Source organism: Sitophilus oryzae, unplaced genomic scaffold (assembly GCF_002938485.1).
Source record: "Sitophilus oryzae breed Bouriz unplaced genomic scaffold, Soryzae_2.0 scaffold_489_pilon_pilon, whole genome shotgun sequence".
NCBI classification, from domain to species: Eukaryota; Metazoa; Arthropoda; class Insecta; order Coleoptera; family Curculionidae; genus Sitophilus; species Sitophilus oryzae.
The window spans coordinates 408,551-430,305 of record NW_022147072.1 but is presented as its reverse complement, the minus strand read 5'-3'; the positions used below and the strand labels follow the sequence as shown (position 1 = coordinate 430,305).

General features: G+C 32.2%; 1 protein-coding gene across 1 annotated transcript in view; it reads right to left on the bottom strand.

Annotated features, from left to right (window-relative positions):
• Positions 1–21,755, bottom strand: part of LOC115886472 (AP2-associated protein kinase 1) — a 60,153-nt gene that overhangs the window by 18,196 nt on the left and 20,202 nt on the right. Inside the window, 5 exon segments of the mRNA XM_030905633.1 lie at positions 7,704–7,820; positions 7,965–8,105; positions 14,441–14,595; positions 14,853–14,989; positions 18,689–18,831. Coding sequence (XP_030761493.1) covers positions 7,704–7,820; positions 7,965–8,105; positions 14,441–14,595; positions 14,853–14,989; positions 18,689–18,831 — 693 coding nt within the window.

The following is a 21,755-nucleotide window of genomic DNA, read 5'->3' as shown; positions in this document are numbered from 1 at the left end:
CCTCAAACAAACGACTGTAAAATAAATTAGCTGAGAAACCATGCTAATAAAATATGACTAGAGCGATTTAAAAAATAGCAAAAAATAATCAATAAGTAAATGCACCATGAGTAGCTGCATCTCATAAAGTTTCATAAAATTGAACCCGTGATTTATATATTTTCTTGAGTATAATTGGTATCTGTTCAAAACTTTCTGATAATATCTAATATATTTGCATATATTCTGTTAGAAGATCCACGGCCAAGAGATACCTAAGTAAAGGTAACTAATGTTTCATAATTAACAATCGTAAATAAATTAATACAAAGCAAGAATTAGGCCAGCCAAAAAGTAAGAAAAGGCTGTCCTGAAAGTTATATTAAAACTTTACTTTTCCCCAAATCACGTAGTACGTTATCATTTACTTTATCACCTCACGCAGTCTAAGTATTACTATTTTTATTAAAACATCTGAGCTGTACACTTATCAAAATCTACACCTTCATGATTGTAAATATCAATAATATCAGAGAAAGTGTAATGAAATGTAAAATGTATAAAAGCCCAGTTAGTCTAGTGAAATCGTAACCAAAAAGTCTCTTGGGTGAAAGTTTTGGGGTAGTTCTATTCAAAATTAAAGGACAGACTTACATATAATTTCTCTTATTTAAGTTTTTTTTCTGTGAAGAACTGTTCGGGCTCAACAGCGAACTGAAAATTGAGCGTTTTTTGGTTGTTCCGCAAATACCTACTTTTTGTATTCAATATTTTGTATTTTGTCATTAATTAAAAGATATACATATGTATGAAAAGTATAGAGCGAATTGTGCGTGGTAATTCTTAAACTATCAAATTTAAATGAAGTGAACATGGAAAACCTCTAGCAACAAGGAACAACTGTATACAGATAGACAACAGAACTTTGGATTCGACACCGGGTTCGATACTGCGGTACATTTCTTGAAAATGCAAGAAAGACTGTTAAATCAATAATGTGAATACAGCAGCCAATACTTTCAACAAGTCTTTTTGTTGCAACCTAAGTTTTTTATAAAGAAATTTGTATACATCCGGTCTTGAAAAAACTCGAAAAAAAACTCGAACTCGGTGGGCAAAACCGTTATTTTTAAATAACAGTTGAAACTGTTACTGTTATTTATATAACAGCTTAAAATAACAGGTTTCTGTTATTTTTTGACTTTAATGTTAAACACCTAAAATATCATACGCATTGTCCAAATTGTAGTAAAATCATAAAAATCTTCATATTTATTTCTTAATAAAAAATAATGTACTTAAAATATAAAATTTATAAGCAAATTAAACTCTGTTTTAATTTTTAGAATATGTTTATTATATTATTAATAATTAAGAAAATAATTATTAAAAAAAATCAATATTACTAATTAAAAAAAATAATGATCTTAGACAGTCTTTATTTATTTAAGTAGTTGAAAAGCACTTAATATTTCTAATCACCAACGTTCGAATTCATTTAATAACTAAATTTCTAATCGTCATTCACAATTTCTTGTATTATATTATTATTGGTGACAGGCAAGTAAAATTGTCTTTGAAAAGTTTTTAAAACGTAGTAAAAACAAAGAAAGTACATATTTAAAAATATTAATAAAAATAACTAAGTTTTGAAACCTCGACTGAAACATACAAAACAAAAACTTTAAAATGTAAATAAATATATAAAAATAAATTTGCAGAAAGCAAAATAGTAAAATAAACTTGCTCAAAACGATTCTAATAACACAAACTTAATCAAGACAATTTTCTTTAATTCAGTTATAATTAATAATTATTTTTATTTACCATGCATTAGTAATGCCAAAAAATAGCCAGAAATCCGACAAAATAAAACCACTTTCAAACTATTTTACGCAAAAAAAATATGTATTAAAAATTAAATAATTGAATTCTAACGTACACCGTCTTCCACTGTACACCGCGATCGACCTACACAGGCGAAAAAGCTATTATTTCTCAACTCCGCTTATCTCGACCGCCGACCACCGGCCTGTTATGCTCGTAACAGGTTAAAAATCAATGTATCTAAAACAACTGTTTATTTTCTATACGTTATTCTCCAACCTTTTGCCTGCCCCAGCATCGACAATCGACCGATGCAGCAGCGTTACTTTCTCACTCCGGTTATCTCGACCGCCAGGCGTTATGCCCGCAACAGTTGCAACTGTTTTAAAAAAGCTGCTTATTTTATATAATGTTATTTTTAAGCTGTTGCAAGCCCATCGACCGATGCAGCAACGTTCGCCGTAGCGCATTCCCCACTCCGTTGTATCTCGACTGTCGGCGTGTCGCCCGTTATCGATGGTTGGTGAAATAACAGATTTTTCATACTAGTTGTTTTTTGGAATTGCTTCGAGCCGCATAGGATTTCGTGGCGATGCAGAGCGCCGACTTCGTTTCACGAGCGATCGATCTCTCCGTGTCATTATTTTATATGTTATTTTTTAGAAGTAGCAACTGTTGCGTTATGTTATTTCCAAATAACTGTTGTAAAATAACAGATAGTTAAATAACAACCCATCTCGAAAATAGGCTAATCTTGAACCAGCGCTATAGAGCTTAATCGGAGTATCTGGGGGAAAAATTATACTTAACTGAATTTGTAGGAAATTTTGCAGAGGTGTTATTTCCGAAAAAGATGTATTTTTTGCGTTATAAGCAAAAAACCGCGAAAATTGCCATTTTTACGCTTATTTCGCATTTTTTTCACTGTCACGAAGTTTAGTTAGCAAACATCCGATTCGGATTCTGCGCACCAATAAATATAAAGAACAAAATAAATCAGAACTACCCAAAATTCTCCCACAAAAAAGACAATTTGACTAGACTAAATAACAAAAACTAATATGTGCAAAACGATATTATAGGCTATAAAAAAGTTTATTGATTAATAAAACAGAAAAATTAATTTTAAATTTTCCAGATTTCCATTAAAATTTTCTACATGAGTCAAATAAATAGAACTTAAAACTCAACTAATATCATTCGTCTAGATAAGACTTGAACGTAAAAGAAGTAGGTACAAACTTTCAAATTAAATGAAAATATAAAGGGTGACTCTCTAACTTCCCTTCTAAGCAAGTCAGCAAATCAAAGATATTTGTTTTTACGGAAATATGCTTGTAAACGTGGATCAGAATTTTAATTGTGTTCGTTTTGATGTAAGAACATTTTATGCTGCATGTCTAAAATGTGAGATATGACGTCAACAATATTTTTTCAAAATCCGATTTTTTATGGCGTTTTTAAATTATACATGAAACTACAAAAGCGTACCCAGTTCCAAATTCTAAAATTATAGGTATAGACTATATACCAACAAAGTAATTATAAACTAAGTTCTGTTTAGGATGGTTTAGGTTTATCGTTAGTAAATGAATCGTAATTTCTGCATTTATGGAAGAAATACTAATATATATTAAAGTTATTTTTTGAATTAGATACAATATTTTTTAGTTAAACATCTTTTAAATGACATGGAGTAACATTTTGAATGGCATGTGTAACTGGATATGCCCTTTAAGAATAGATAAAAACTGTCAACATTGTATCCTAAATTTTGGAAACGCTGTACAAAATTTACTTATATCAAAAAGAGCGCAATATAAAATACTTAAAGACGACGTATTTGGACATGTTACAGAAAAAAAATATATTTGATTTACTGAATTTATTCAAAGTTTGACAATCACCCATAATATAAAATAACCTATAAGTCTGTATGTGTTTAGGACAAATTACCTGAGGAATGTAGCCTTTTATGGGATTTATCACGGGCTTTAAGTGGAAGACTAAAAAGGTGCATTGCCAAAAGGGTCTTCCTGCACAGCCAGGTTTTCCTTAGATTGCAATGAAATATCTGCAACAGAATAAATAAAATTAAAACAGGGTTAGATTGTTTTTGAAATATAATTTTATATATTGTATCTATTTTTGAGGTGCAAATACTTCCAAAGGTACCCTCAACTTGACCGTTATTTGTTGTATGTCATAATAATTTACTTACTGCTTTGTTGGTCACTACCGCGTCTGATTTTATCAAATTCTGCACCGAAAATATGATCCTCTGTCATGTGACTGAAAGGTGTGCCTTCTTCAAACGGGTTCCAATTAGCTACGTCAGCGGAAAGTGACCTGCCATCTGGTCCTACAGAGCAAGAAAATTACGTGTAACATACCAAAAACTATTAAACGCCCTAGAAGTCCGGTCTCGCATTAAAATCGGGCCGTCGCACTAAATTCTTCGAGGTCGCTATCGACCTGATCCACTGCGACATTTTCAGATCTATTGTGGTCCTCTTCTGATATGTTACACTCTCCAATCCTATCCTAAGAGACTACTCTCCATATAATTAGCCTATCATTGGCTATTACAGAAAACTGCACATTTGCCTGGCTGTCGCACCGACATAAAATGTGTTCTGTCGTTTCTTCTTCAGATTGACAGAACCTGACTTCCTCCATCAAACTCGTTAGCGTTAGATGCCTATCCAGCTAACAATGTCCTGTTAGTAGAACCACTATTTACTTTGACTGTTTTTCTGTCTTTGAGACGTTCTTCTTTGCCATGAAGTTTAGCGAATGTTCTGCTGTGAACTTTTTCGCCTGTCTCTGCCCTGGTTAATGTGTCCATGAGTCTAGGGATTTGTTGGCTACCCATCGTTTTGTGGCCATTCTCGTGACTCCTTTTGCAACGCCGCAGATGGGTTCACATAGGGCTGCCCCATAAAAATATTCGATGTTGATGAGAGACCAGACTTCTACAGCGTATAATATTCTTTGAACATACTTATTCGTATAGCTTGGAAAGAAAAAATAAATCTTAAATAATATACAATACGGTGGTATATTTTAAGATTATTGCGTGAAAACAAACGTCATCAGAGTTGGCTTGGACATGAGAGTCGCTGTCATTTTCTATACAGGGTGGTCCGAACTGTATTCCGGAAACTACGGCAGTATAATCTGCACATAAAAATAAGTAAAAAAGTTCGTATAAACTTATGTCCTAAAATGCTTCGTTTCGAAAGACAGGGTGTAGAAGTTTCATTTTTTATTTCGATTTTTCGAAATAATTTTCGAACTAATATTTGGACGAAAATTGGTATCTGGGGTTTTTAGCATGAGGAATTTGATTTCGATGTCAATATGACTCTTACTTGTAGGGGGCGCTACCAACATCTTTTTAACTGTTTTGAAGAGTAATAACATTTAGTCCATCCCTGTATTACACTACTGAGTGAAAAATATACATTTACGACGTTTTTTAAAATAATTAGAGTAAATTAATAATTTTCGAAACGTTCTGATTTCTGATACCAAAAGTTTAACAGAAGCTGTTTTAAAACCAATTGTCAATTTTCTCGAAATTTCGTAATTTTTGAAAAATCGTATTTCCGTTAAAACGAGTTGAAGCTAAAGGTTCTACCGAAACCATGTTATCATAAATTTTCTAAAATTTTTGCAATTTAGAAAATTAACATGCATTGATTATTTCAAATCCGAACATCTCTATAATAGTTATTTGTTGTAATTTTTACCAAGATACCTCTTACGTAAAAATGACCAAAAAAACTATTAAAAATTATTAGTTCAGTCAAATATCTTTCTAGTGAAAATCTTTGTCATTGATGACGTGCGTTGATTATTAAAAATCCAAATATCTCGAGAACAGTTGCTTGCAGCGATTTTTACCAAGAGACATTTTTTTATGTAAAATAAGGCGTAAATGTATATTTTTACACTCAGTAGTGTATACAGGAACGGACAAAAGTTATTACTCTTCAAATCAAGTTAAAAAGATGTAGGTGGAGCCCCCTACAAGGAGTCATATTCACATCGAAATTAAATTTCTCAAGTTGAAAAAACCCTAGATACTAATTTTCAACCAAATACCAAATTTAGATAAGAAATTATTAGAAAAAAATCGAAATAAAAATGAAACTACACCCTGTATCTCCGAAACGAAGCATTTTAGAACATAAATTTATACGAACTTTTTTACTTATTTTTATGTGCAGAATGTGCCGCCGAGGTTTCTTTTTCATTCGAATCGCTAAAAGTACTTGGAAAAAAATTAGAATAAATGGAAAAATTATTAAGACCTTTACACCCTGTAGCTAAGAAACAAAGCAGAATCGGACCTATGTTAATATGAAAAATAAATCTTATTTTTACGTGAGGAACCTCCCCACGAGATATGACACGTATTTTTTGAAACACCCTGTATATTTTTGTTTACATTTTGATTCAAGTATTTTCTATATTTTATTTCAATATCTTTCTAGTTTTGAACACGCTATTTTCCCACATTTTCCATGGAATTTTAATTCTATAATATCTACATTGTCTACTATGTATGTTGCAGTGGACATCAATTATTACGAATAGGTTATAAGCGTGCGTGATATAAGCTGTCAATTGGGGAAGATGGTGTAGTTCCAAACCAAATTTATTGACTTTGTATATTTTTTTCGAGAATTTTCCCATATTTTAATATTTATTCTGCTAATCGAAGCAGAAAAAAATCCAGCAAATTGGCGATCATTAAAATCGGTCCAGTCGTTCTTGTGTTATAAATGGTGTAACTAACCCGACTTTGGTTTATTAACTTAGATTATTATATGCTGAATGTCATTGATCGTGACTTCCAAGCTAAATTGATTCCGTTTTTACTTACTACACCAAATATATTATCAGACTATATTGCTAGTAAATCCACATAAGTCTATCCTTTTCGTTCAACAGCTTTGAACTACGGAAGCGTGAGAAGTGCTTCGCGATTAGTTGATTTATTTCATACTGACCAATAGAAGTAGTTTTCTAAGTTTCGATCTACCACGTAAATCAATTTAGCGTCTGACTATTCGTGCCTTTACTGATAAATTAGAATTTGATCTTTAATCTCTGACATATTTAAACAAAAACAAGAAACGGATAGATATGATGAATATCTGTAGGTACAAACTTTCAAATTAAATGAAAATATAAAGGGTGACTCTCTAACTTCCCTTCTAAGCAAGTCAGCAAATCAAAGATATTTGTTTTTACGGAAATATGCTTGTAAACGTGGATCAGAATTTTAATTGTGTTCGTTTTGATGTAAGAACATTTTATGCTGCATGTCTAAAATTTGAGATATGACGTCAACGATATTTTTTTCAAAATCCGATTTTTTATGGCGTTTCTTAAATTATACATGAAATTACAAAAGCGTACCCAGTTCCAAATTCTAAAAATTATAAGTATAGACTATATACCAACAAAGTAATTATAAACTAAGTTCTGTTTAGGATGGTTTAGGTTTATCGTTAGTAAATGAATCGTAATTTCTGCATTTATGGAAGAAATACTATAACATAAAGTTATTTTTTGAATTAGATACAATACTTTTTAATTAAACATCTTTTAAATGACATGGAGTAACATTTTGAATGGCACGTGTAACTGGATATGCCCTTTAAGAATAGATAAAAATTTGTCAACATTGTATCCTAAATTTTGGAAACGCTGTACAAAATTTGCTTATATCAAAAAGAGCGCAATTTAAAATACTTAAAGACGACGTATTTGGACATGTTATAGAAAAAAATATATTTGATTTACTGAATTTATTCAAAGTTTGAGAATCACCCTATAATATAAAATAGCCTATAAGTCTGTATGTGTTTAGGACAAATTACCTGAGGAATGTAGCCTTTTATGGGATTTATCACGGGCTTTAAGTGGAAGACTAAAAGGTGCATTGCCAAAAGGGTCTTCCTGCACAGCCAGATTTTCCTTAGATTGCAATGAAATATCTGCAACAGAATAAATAAATTAAAACAGGGTTAGATTGTTTTTGAAATATAATTTTATATATTGTATCTATTTTTTGAGGTGCAAATACTTCCAAAGGTACCAACTTGACCGTTATTTGTTGTATGTCATAATAATTTACTTACTGCTTTGTTGGTCACTACCGCGTCTGATTTTATCAAATTCTGCACCGAAAATATGATCCTCTGTCATGTGACTGAAAGGTGTGCCTTCTTCAAACGGGTTCCAATTAGCCACGTCAGCGGAAAGTGACCTGCCATCTGGTCCTACAGAGCAAAAAAATTACGTGTAACATACCAAAAACTATTAAACGCCCTAGAAGTCCGGTCTCGCATTAAAATCGGGCCTTCGCACTAAATTCTTCGAGGTCGCTATCGACCTGATCCACTGCGACATTTTCAGATCTATTATGGTCCTCTTCTAATATGTTACACTCTCCAATCCTATCCTAAGAGACTACTCTCCATATAATTAGCCTATCATTGGCTATTACAGAAAACTGCACATTTGCCTGGCTGTCGCACCGACATAAAATGTGTTCTGTCGTTTCTTCTTCAGATTGACAGAACCTGACTTCGTCCATCAAACTCGTTAGCGTTAGATGCCTATCCAGCTAACAATGTCCTGTTAGTAGAACCACTATTTACTTTGACTGTTTTTCTGTCTTTGAGCCGTTCTTGTTTGCCGTGATGTTTAGCGAATGTTCTGCTGTGAACTTTTTCGCCTGTCTCTGCCCTGGTTAATGTCTCCATGAGTCTAGGGATTTGTTGGCTACCCATCGTTTTGTGGCCATTCTCGTGACTCCTTTTGCAACGCCGCAGATGGATTCACATAGGGCTGCCCCATAAAAATATTCGATGTTGATGAGAGACCAGACTTCTACAGCGTATAATATTCTTTGAACATACTTATTCGTATAGCTTGGAAAGAAAAAATAAATCTTAAATAATATACAATACGGTGGTATATTTTAAGATTATTGCGTGAAAACAAACGGCATCAGAGTTGGCTTGGACATGAGAGTCGCTGTCATTTTCTATACAGGGTGGTCCGAACTGTATTCCGGAAACTACGGCAGTATAATCTGCACATAAAAATAAGTAAAAAAGTTCGTATAAACTTATGTCCTAAAATGCTTCGTTTCGGAAAGACAGGGTGTAGAAGTTTCATTTTTATTTCGATTTTTTCGAAATAATTTTTGAACTAATATTTGGACGAAAATTGGTATCTGGGGTTTTTTAGCATGAGGAATTTGATTTCGATGTCAATATAACTCTTACTTGTAGGGGGCGCTACCAACATCTTTTTTAACTGTTTTGAAGAGTAATAACTTTTAGTTCATCCCTGTATTACACTAATGAGTGAAAAAATATACATTTACGACGTTTTTAAAAATAATTAGAGTAAATTAATAATTTTCGAAACGTTCTGATTTCTGATACCAAAAGTTTAACAGAAGCTGTTTTAAAACCAATTGTCAATTTTCTCGAAATTTCGTAATTTTTGAAAAATCGTATTTCCGTTAAAACGAGTTGAAGCTAAAGGTTCAACCGAAACCATGTTATCATAAATTTTCTAAAATGTTTGCAATTTAGAAAATTAACATGCATTGATTATTTCAAATCCGAATATCTCTATAATAGTTATTTGTTGTAATTTTTACCAAGATACCTCTTACGTAAAAATGACCAAAAAAACTATTAAAAATTATTAGTTCAGTCAAATATCTTTCTAGTGAAAATCTTTAATATTTGTCATTGATGACGTGCGTTGATTATTAAAAATCCAAATATCTCGAGAACATTTTTTTATGTAAAATAAGGCGTAAATGTATATTTTTACACTCAGTAGTGTAATACAGGAACGGACAAATTAAATATTACTCTTCAAACCAGTTAAAAAAGATGTAGGTGGAGCCCCCTACAAAGAGTCATATTGACATCGAAATTAAATTTCTCAAGTTGAAAAAACCCTAGATACTAATTTTCAACCAAATACCAAATTTAGATAAGAAATTATTAGAAAAAAATCGAAATAAAAATGAAACTACACCCTGTATCTCCGAAACAAAGCATTTTAGAACATAAATTTATACGAACTTTTTTACTTATTTTTATGTGCAGAATGTGCCGCCCAAGTTTCTTTTTCATTTGAATCGCTAAAAGTACTTGGAAAAAAATTATAATAAATGGAAAAATTATTAAGACCTAGCTAAGAAACAAAGCAGAATCGGACCTATGTTAATATGAAAAATAAATCTTATTTTTACGTGAGGAATCTCCCCACGAGATATGACACGTATTTTTTGAAACACCCTGTATATTTTTGTTTACATTTTGATTCAAGTATTTTCTATATTTTATTTCAATATCTTTCTAGTTTTGAAAATACGCTATTTTCCCACATTTTCCATGGAATTTTTATTCTATATCTACATTGTCTACTATGTATGTTGCAGTGGACATCAATTATTACGAATAGGTTATAAGCGTGCGTGATATAAGCTGTCAATTGGGGAAGATGGTGTAGTTCCAAACCAAATTTATTGACTTGGTATATTTTTTTCGTGAATTTTTCCCATATTTTAATATTTATTCTGCTAATCGAAGCAGAAAAAAATCCAGCAAATTGGCGATCATTAAAATCGGTCCAGTCGTTCTTGTGTTATAAATGGTGTAACTAACCCGACTTTGGTTTATTAACTTGGATTATTATATGCTGAATGTCATTGATCGTGACTTCCAAGCTAAATTGATTCCGTTTTTACTTACCACACCAAATATATTATCAGACTATATTGCTAGTAAATCCACATAAGTCTGTCCTTTTCGTTCAACAGCTTTGAACTACGGAAGCGTGAGAAGTGCTTCGCGATTAGTTGATTTATTTCATACTGACCAATAGAAGTAGTTTTCTAAGTTTCGATCTACCACGTAAATCAATTTAGCGTCTGACTATTCGTGCCTTTACTGATAAATTAAATTTGATCTTTAATCTCTGACATATTTAAACAAAAACAAGAAACGGATAGATATGATGAATATCTAAAATAATAGGTTGAAATAATTCCATTACCAATAAAATATATAATACATAAATATTTTAGTTTCAATTATTCTTTGACGTTATGAAATATATTTTAAGCAAATTTAATTCTTGGTTTGAGGTCAGATAAATAAATATTTTAAAGATTTTATACATAATTATTATTTATTGATAATTTTTTTTTATATATCGTCAGTGAAACGTGATAACCTGCTAACTCCATTTCTTATGTTAATAAGTTTTTTATACCATTAGACAGAGAAAAAAATACTCTATAAGTAGGGAAAGCAAATACATTTTTTCCCATTAAAGAAAATTTGCTATTTTAACTCAATAATATCTGCTAACTCCCAGTAATCTGAAATACCCACCGAAATGCTGCTATCTCCGTAATTTCCGTTACGATCACGCTATAGCAAACACACGGATTCTTACTCGTATGTTTCTTTAGTACAGTACGTCGATACAGGGTCGCACTAGGCCAAAGGGGCCCGGGTGGGAATGTAAGGAGGGACCCGTGTGGATTTTTTTGCGTATATTTTCGCCTTACGTTTTGGTCAATTTTTCCCTATTATATACAGGGTAAGTCTTGAATAAGTGCAAATCTTTTTAGGGGTAGTATATTTCGACCCAAGAAACACGTCAATTTTTCCTTTTTTGGAAAATTTGGAATTTTTTTAATTTTTAGTTTAAAAACATATTTTGTTTGTAATATGGCAACATAGGTATAGTCTGTGAAACGAATAACTTTGAATTTGACAGTTCCCGCGCGCTTTTTTAGTGTTAATTTTATTAGGTTAGCAACTTGCGGCCATGCTGACGCAATGCCGTCTCTAACAGAACAGCCTCGGAGCGAGATTTATGACGTCAAGCTAGTTAGATACTACGGATTAATAAATATGTTGTAGAATACATGCAAAACATAATTATTCCTCGTATTTTTGGTTTGTATTTTAAAAATTATATAGTTTACATGAAATATACATAACATACAGTTAATAACTTTTTTAATAATATTAATTCATTATTATTTATTGTTTTTGATTATTTTTAATATTTTGTTTATTTTTTACAATTATTATTCTTGACACTAAAACTATCTACATTGACTATGGCTGAAATCGTACTCCATCCTAACCTAAATCTCAAGAAAATCAAAAATTTTAGAATAATTTTACATATAAAATGACAGCGATCTTTATTTTATAGCCATCGCTGACGCCTTTTTTCTATGATATTGCATTATTTGCAAATATAATTTTTCGAACATTGGTACTTGCAAAATATACATATAAATTTTGTGAATGCAAATAATAATACATCACTAATAATATATATTGTATTTATTAACTGTATATTATGTATATTTCATGTAAACTATATCATTTTAAAATACAAACCAAAAAATACGAGGAATAATTATGCTTTCCATGTATTTTACAACATATTTATTAATCCTTAGTATCTAACTAGCGTGACGTCATAAATCTCGCTCCGAGGCTGTTCTATTAGAGACGACATTGGTTTGATATTTAGAAATGTCAAACGCTGATGACATTTACTTTTGGCAATTATGACATTTCGTGTTGATTTTTGCAAGAAGAGGAAGAACTGTCACTTGTTTTATTATTTTCCTTTTCTATTTCACGAAAGTAAAAAGAGTAAAGCCAAGGGAACTACCCTAATGCAAAGGTAAACCAATGCAATGCAAATGCCTTAAATGCAAGTATTGTTAAGAATAAATAATGAACTATAAAAGGGCCTGCGAAGACTGGGGCCCCCTAATAGTTATATATAAAATATGGCCAGTCCAGCCCTGCGTCGATCCCTTCTGTAAATACGGGGTATAGTAAACGCCACGAATGTTTGGGAGTGATTTATCGCTTGATGAAGTTAGAATCGACACGCGCGCTATAATTTTTACATTAAAAACGTAAATAAAGGCCCGGTCTAATCATTTGCCTGCGCTCCTCCTACTTATTCTAAAATGTTAGCGTGATTGACAAAGACGATACTATATCGCGTTTCTTTGATTGATTCGTTTTTGTGCGTCAGTCAATTGGTGTGCTTGCAGTGCGACCAATGAGACATTCCATTTTATATTTATAACCAAATATATGTTTTGACAAGACTTTGACAGTTAAAACAACAAATTACAACAGATTATATATTGATTATTATATGACTTGAAACACCACGGCACTGGAATTAAGTTTTATGTAACCTTGAACAGATTAGTTCACATGGTAGCGACCGATGAATCACTCCCAAACATTCGTGGCGTTTACTATACCCGTATAGGGTAAGGGGAAAACGAAATTTTCTATATATGAGCAATTCATCGACGTGCTATAAATAGTTTAAATAACATTACTTAGTTGTACAAGAATTTCCATAATACCTAATCAGTTTTATTTTTTTCAACGTTTTTCCACGTAAATGATACATAATTTTTATAAAAATTAAAAAAAAAAGGAGAAAAGTAATAAAAATTTAATCAAATTACGCACTGTTTTTCAAGCTCGGTCTACTACCGTTATATAAAAATTAGGATAAGCGTGGAAGGATTCTACCATATCTTCTAAAAATTATAAGTTTAATTTTTAAATTATTTTCATATTCATTAAGTCCAAAATGCTGCTACTTCAGTTCTTTAAAAATTTATTCGTTTTTGGACTTGTATGTTTTTCTTCTAGACCGACGATATTCTATGGTTATGAATATCATATTTTTTAAATTTAATTCATTATTTCTAAATCTGTTTGGGTAATATTCAATTCCATTTTCAAAATTTCAAACAATAAAGGTTGCTATCTCCAGAAGTATATTTTTATTTCTTATTTCTGCTAGACGAATATCTGCTATCTCCCTATTGTGTCTGAAAAAAATTATGTAACACGAAATATTGAGTTTTTAGTTCCCCAGCAAATAAAATTCTCATCTCTTTATCATATTAACGCATGAAAATCCTTCCTACATGTGTACATATTTTTTTGTACCGTTTTTTTGCTCTCCTGTAAAATTAGAAATAATGGAGTTAGCAGTTTATCACATTTCACCAACGATATATATCATGACGTTTCGACGATATCTTGATCTTTTTCATAACGAATCTTCTACTAGTTCCATCCTGAACGTAGATTTGTACTTTTTGTTAAAACTTAATCCTAATCTTTAAAAGTCAATAACACATGCATACACAGAAAACAGTATATGTGTGTAGTATACAGGTATACTATGTTTTCTGTGTGTGCATGTGTTATTGACTTAATTAAATTTGCTTAAAATACATAAATGTATTATACGTTATTAATATTTAGAATTTAAAATAGTGCGCGGGCAGGTGACAGCGTTCAGCGATGAAGCAGACGAATCACATCGTTTTATTTGGCGCGTTCGCACGAAAATCCTGTTGAACTAAAAGGACAAACTTATGCAAGATTAATATTCCTATTTCCTTTCTTTGGTTTCACTTTCCACTTATTGTATAAATGCGGTACTAGCAATATAGTCTTATAATATATTTGTACCATACGGTATTATACATTAGATTTACCTATAGAATGGCTGACATCACAGGTAGATGTAGAACTTCCCATTGGAGCTGTAACTGTATCATCAGAACAAGCTTGAGTGGGCGAATCCCGAGTTTTTGGTTTCATTGACGACTCAAAAGGAGCCAAAAATTGTGTAGTCTCGTTTGCAAAAGCTCTATAAAAAATCGTCAGCTGTTAATTTACCGATTGGTAAATATTTTTTTTTATTCAAAAGAGTCAGAATAAACAAAATATATCAGTGTTCTGTAAACACGCAACCAGAATCTAATCTAAGATAAAAATATAAACAATTAGGGAAGCTGCAATAATTACAAATATGTTATAATATTTTAGTTGAAAATAACTTGTCGCTTATAAATCTCAAAGCAAATTTAATGTGTGTCATAATAAACTACCTTTAAATATACCTACTTGTTGAAAGCTGTAGTGTCACTCATATTGCGTCTGTGGCCCTTTGGGATACTCAGAGATGGACTAGATGGAGGTGTATTAGTACTACCCATAACAGCAATTGACTCTGTTAAACCACTTTTCAACAATGGGCTCGTCTATTAATCATAAAGAAATATATTAAGCAAAAAATCAGCGATTTAGTATTGTAAAATAATGCAATACTACTATTTCTTATTTTTATATTTATATACCATATGATTTCACACACCAATTCTAACTTTAGGTAAATACTTTTTTATATTATTTTTTCTATTTTGTCCAAAGAATATTTATCTGTCTTTAGTACATTATATTTTGTAATTTTTTTTTGGATGTCCTCTGTAGAAATCTTGGATTAAAACAGACTTTGTGTTTGGTAAATAAACATATTATTGTTAAATCCACTTGAGCAAAAAATATAACAACATTCTATTTAAATAAGTAACTATACTCAAATGAGGAAATGAAAGGCGCAATTATAGTCTTATATTAATATTTTTTTACAAAATTAGCGGGTACTAGTTTCAACCAAATGTATGTCTCATCATCAGGACACTAAGACCATAAAGTCATTAACCATCGACTATGAAATTGTCCAAGGCATGATTATTTAAATTATTTCTTCCTATGTGGAACTCAGATAAATTCTAATTAACTGTTGTGGTGTCACTCATTATTAGTAATTTTACAAAAATAAAATTCAAAGCCATTTTATAGTAAGATTTTTCTTTATATTTTAGGTTTTGGTTTTACAGCGACCATGGTACTAACTATAGAGCCTGTCTCTAACGTGACCCTGTTTTAATGCCATGTTAATGTCAACATATCATCAACTAAACAAATTAGTTAATTCATATTAGGGGTGATATATGTTTAACATTATTCTAGCAACACTATTTTTGTTTTCCTATATTAACTTTCATTTTCTGGTAATTGTTAAATTAATAAATATAAATATTTGTTATTTTATTATACAAATAACTTCAACAAGTTAACCTTTAGTAATTTTCGTAATATTTTGTTGATGTAAGAAAGCAAGAATTTATAACTCAACTTACCAAACAAAATTAATTAAAAATTAACACATTTCTCAGTAAAGGGTTTCTGAGAAACTTCTCGAAAATACTTGATTTTAAATTAAAACAAAATTGTAAATATTTGTTTAAGTGTTATTAAGTTAGAAAAAAAATAACATATTCTTAATTATTTTTGAATTTATATAAAAAATATTTTTTTTAAATTTCACACCCTGATATCCCCATTTTTAAAATATTTTTGGCACATTTCTCCGAAAATTTCTTATTAAACTTTAATGAAATCAACCCCCTATTATCACAATTTCTAAACTTGTCAATAAAAGAGTATTCTATTCAGATTATATTTGGAATCACAATTATTGCTAAAGCAATTTTTGGACGCGCTCTTTGTTATCGGAATTTTATTCTAATCATCATCAGCTGTAGTTTATTTCATATTAATTTTCATGCTTTAAGTCTAAATTTTAATGCTATTCAGTAAGTACTACACAATAAAAAGTAAATATTATTTTTAAATAGCCTTGCGTATGACATCTTTCATCTTTATATCTCGCAAAACTATCAAGAAATACTATTATTTATGCAATAACCATATACAATACCATATGCTCCAATGAGAAAAATAATCTATTAAGTATCATGCTTTTATGGTGGACAAAGGGAAGAAAACAGATAAAAGAAACAAGTTTAGATTGGAAAGTGCCCACAAGGACAATGTTTTTGACAGTTTCGGAGCGGTTCGGCTTTTTCCGGAATTATGTCGCCAACATGCCAAATATTATTTATTCAAATTTATTATTATTTTTCTTTAATTTTTTAAATAAAATACAGTGTGTTGCATATAAGAAACTTTATTTTATAGAAGGACATGTATGAAATATCTATGAAACATTGGACACCAACGTTATGCCACGGTCCACAATGGTTCTTGCATTTCACACTTCACACAGCTTTTTAAGTTTTCATGCCACTTTTTCACGATTATGAGGGGTTTGAGTAAATAAAATTTAAACGGACAAGATAACTCAAGGACAAGAAGAAACTCACAAAATTAGAATTTAGAATGAGTGGGAGGGGGGTTAATCACTGCGACCTTACAGATCTATTGTGTCCCCCTTTCTTGAGTTATAACTCATCATACAGTCCCAGGGCTTTGACAAAAAAAAACACAAGATAATAATTACTTTGAAAATGGACGCTTTAAACACTTTGCGGTATTTTTTCAATGATTAAATTTTAAAAGATTTTATAATTTTTGAATATTCTGATGTTGACAAGAGAAAATTATTTCTGTTCTTGATTGGCGGTTGTTCTTAGCAACAACTATAGCCGCGCCCTACAACGTATACGGGAAATTAAAACAACTTTCGTTGCACGTCAACAGTGACACCATGCGTCGTCTTATGGAGTTTGCTGGTGGTTGTATTATGATGTGCAACCAAAGCTATTTTAATTTCCCTTATATACCTGTTTCCTTTATCTATGAACGATAATTATTATCTTTGTGTATAGAAAAGTGGCCATCAAAGAGTGTACAATTAAGATGGCGCTGCTGTAGCAAAAGTTCTACATTTGAAAGAAAGCGCCAAGAATTGTTAAAGCTGTAAATAATTAAAAAGAGATAAATCTGGAATTTGTGAAGGCGCGTGATGCCACTCTCTTTCAACAAACTTCACTTTGGTTATCATCAGTTCAAACTCTTATTGCATACGCTTACTGCAGTATACACGGGCCACTGCCGGCTGAGATCACATCTACAGAGGATGGGACCGGTGGAAGACGCCGAATGCCGACTCTGTATGGAAGATGACGAAACAATGAAACACGTTCTGTGTACCTGCCCCGCTGGGGGCAGGACCAGGTTTGAGGTGTTTGGCAAACCTACGCTAGACCTATCCGACATATCACCCTCGGACATAACGGCCTATGTTAAAAGGCTGGGTCTTGAGGGTGAACTTTAATGCTCTTTTTCTATTAAAGAGCTTGTAGAAACTGAGCCACAATAGGTACTCGCGGCCTCAGTGGAGGGTCCCACCTGGGACCCTCTTTTAGTAAATACAATACAAAATACAAAGTTATTTTAATTTCCCTTATAAACTTGTTTCCTTTATCTATGAACGATAAGCTGTAAATAATTAAAAAGAGATAAATCTGGAATTTGTGAAGGCGCGTGATGCCACTCTCTTTCGACAAACTTCACTTTGGTTATCATCAGTTCAAACTCTTATTGCTTTTTAGCGCTGCCCTGGCCATTTTTTGAACCTCTATTGTTCCCTTTCTGAGTGACCACTTTTTCAAACAAAGTCCCATATGAGATTATTGTCCTTATCTCTACCCTGTATACTTTAAAAAACATATACTTCTTTCGGGCAACGGCCCCACTACGTCGAAACACCGGTTCCCGTTAGATCACCGAAGTTTAGCGACGTAAGGCTATATACTGGATGGACGGGTGACCGTCTGGAAACTTTGTCGTGCTGTTGTTACATGACAAGAGTATAAAAATCTATTGACACACACCAGTCATTCACGCCGGTTTGAGATCGGATGAGATCGGATATCTCGTGAGTAAGAGTCGATTTAGACACTCGCAAAGTGGGTAGGCCATTGACCACGATATGGCCGAGGACCGCGGTTCGGAATCCGCGTAAACAAAGAAGACCCTGTCCAGATTAGCCCTGGCAGTAAAAAGGAGACGTTAACTAATTTACTTTTAAATACTTGGCATACCTATGTATTATAATAAAATTCTATTTATTCTGATTATACTAAACTTACCCCATGTCCCAAATTTCCAGATCCAAACAATGGATTATCACTAGAAGTAGGCGTCACAATATTTATACCCATCCCTCCGACTTGCATTGGAAAACTCTCGCCACCTTTATTCCCATTAGTGTCAGAGGCGGTGGGAGATGCACCTCCATGATCATCTCGGAAGAGGAAAATAAAAAAAGGCCTTATTAACATAAAAAGAAAAGGTTTATTAGTAGATTTATTACACGTACACTAGTAAATTAGTGAGAAGGATGCTGCTGTTTAGCCTCAATGAGAGTTAAATTGTGAGGTTATCTTCGACAAGGCAAGGCGCAAGGCGCATATCATCTGCGACGTTCAATCGGTTGCGACTTTTTGTTTTTATTGAGACCAGAACCGAGAACCTTGCTTCGGGCAAAGGTACGTAATAGCAAATGGTATCAGAACGGACAGAGCTCGCTTGACAAGAAGAGGGTAAGCTTGACCTAAAGAACACCAAAACTTTTTGCATGAAATTCAGCTTTCAAAACTTGCTTTGATCTCATGTCAGTTAAGTCATCTTTAATGAGATCTCTATCGCTGATATTATCCTTGTTGATTATAAATGAACCCCGCACCCACGTTTCATTTTCAAGCGATTCTAAGTTCAAGTAGCCTTCAAAAGAAGTTTGCAATGTATCCGAATGCTTAGACACCTCTTTCTGTAGCATTTTTGATATCGTGTTGCCGTCACATTGTGCTATTAACTCTTCAAACATCGGAAACTTTGCAAAGTTACCAGATTCCACCCTCCTTTTCCAAAGTGGCAGTTTACATATGAAACCTTTCAACCGTTCAGATGCATCCACGATGGTCACCGCAGAGTCCTGAAGAGACAAGTTAATTTCATTCAATTGAGTAAATATATCTGGCAAATACGACAAATATCTGCGCAAATCTTCACTCTCAAGATATTCAAACATGCTATGGACCCCTAAGCACTTTACACTTTAAGAAACCCTGCTATAAGCGATACCAAATAAACTTTTAGTTACGTCATCGAGAATGCAATTATTAAATTCATTGTGGTCAACCCAACCATGGACATATTCGGCGCCGGTTGACTAACTGGAGTTGACACTTTAGTTTTGTATTACGAGTTTTTGGTTTAAGTGAATTGTGTTGCGATACTTTAAGCTTAAATTTTTCTATTAGCAGACTTTGCAGTCGAAAATTGTTCTTCTTAAAACCGCTTTTAGTGCGAAGTGTACAAGATGTCGATGCAGCTTAATAGCCGTTATTGCAACCTAATATTTTCAACGAGAAGGCGGTAGTAATGGCCCTTTATGTCCCTTGTTATTAAGTGCTGTTAGGGAGTCTGTGTGTCGAGTTACGTTAACGTAAATCGTAACTGTTGCTAATTCATTTTTGTTTCTTAAACTATTTTGATTAAAATAAAATATGTAAATGTGGGCAACGCTGTGCCGGTCAAGCTTAATCACTTGATTAAAAGTTTATTTGGAATGATCTATATATCTTGAAAAAAATATCAAGAATCCACATTAAAGCTTTGAAATTAAGCTGAAGGATACATACTGAATTAATTCTACAGGAGAATATAAATACAATTTTTAAGTAATGATAACTTGAAAGGATCGACCACACAATATAATTAGTAGTCCATAATAGATTTGTTTGACAGAACGCGTTCCCTCGGCATTCTTTACAGAATTTTTAACATTATCGTACGCATTCCAGCCATCTGCTAGAAAGACCAATTTTAAAAATACTATTCGTAAATATTTTAGTTAAAACATGTGCATAGGCTACAAAATATATTATATACAGGGTATCTTATACTTAATTAAAACCCAGAGGATAATAATCAGATATCTTAACTTTAGCTATTAAAAGTCAATATTTATTGTTTACGATATACAGGGTGAATTTTCTACGATATTCTCTATGGGTATTGGAGCTGGAGAGTCGGTCAAATGGGCAAAGGATTGCAGTTTTGTGCGGACAAATATATGGCAAATTGCAAATATAGCAATTTACAGGGTGAGTCTTAAATAAGTGCAAATATTTTCAGGGGTGGTAAGATCTCGATAAAAGAAACATATTTTCTTGAAAAAATAAAAAAAAATGATTTTTTGCTAAACTTTTGAGAACCACTGGATCTTTCTGGATTTTCTTTCTTGCAAATTTAATATACTACCTATGTTGCCATATTATCAACAAACTATATTTTTTAACTAAAAACTAAAAAAAATTCCAGAAATTTTTTCAAAAAAATCCAAATTTTCAATTTATTTTTTGTGAAAAAAAACTCATAATCGTGTTTCTGGGGTCAAAATATACCACCCGTAAAATATCTGCACTTATTTAAGGCTTACTCTGTTAGGTAAAGAAAATAAAATCCTCCTACTCTGGGTGCCAGCCTACAAGCAAACACTCCACTAACTGGATCAGAACTGTTCTGCTTTCCAAGTGGAAACCAATTTAAACCGGAAATCAAGAACCTGGAAGACTCCATTCGTAACCTCGAAGAGGAATCCTCTAATCGATCAAGATCTGTAAGTCGCGGTGATTAACGTCCCTTTCACCCATACATTCTACATTCTACATGCATTTAGATACTAAACAATACTACTAATTTTACTAGGCTAAAGTAGAAGACATTTTATATGGTATATCCTGTTAAAAAGTATAAAAAAATATTTAGAAATTTTGAGCAAGCTGAAATTTTAATTTAAAATATTGGTCATATTTCGAAAACCAGTACGTTTAAAATCAAATTTATATTACCAGTAATCGCTGATAGATCTTTCTCGAAAAGATATGGCATTGAATTCAACAACAACCCTTTTATTTATGTAACTTATATTTATAAAATAGACATTTCAACGCTTGTCTTCAATTCGAATTCTAAAACTTTGTAATCACGGGGCGTCAAAAACCACTTTATCTATGCAAGTAATTGATTCTCAGATCACCAACACTTTAATAGCAAATAGAAACAGCGTATTTTATAACACAAACATCTAAATGTATAATTTTGCCTATCATGTTGTCATGGTCGCCTACGATTTAAACAAAAACAAAAACC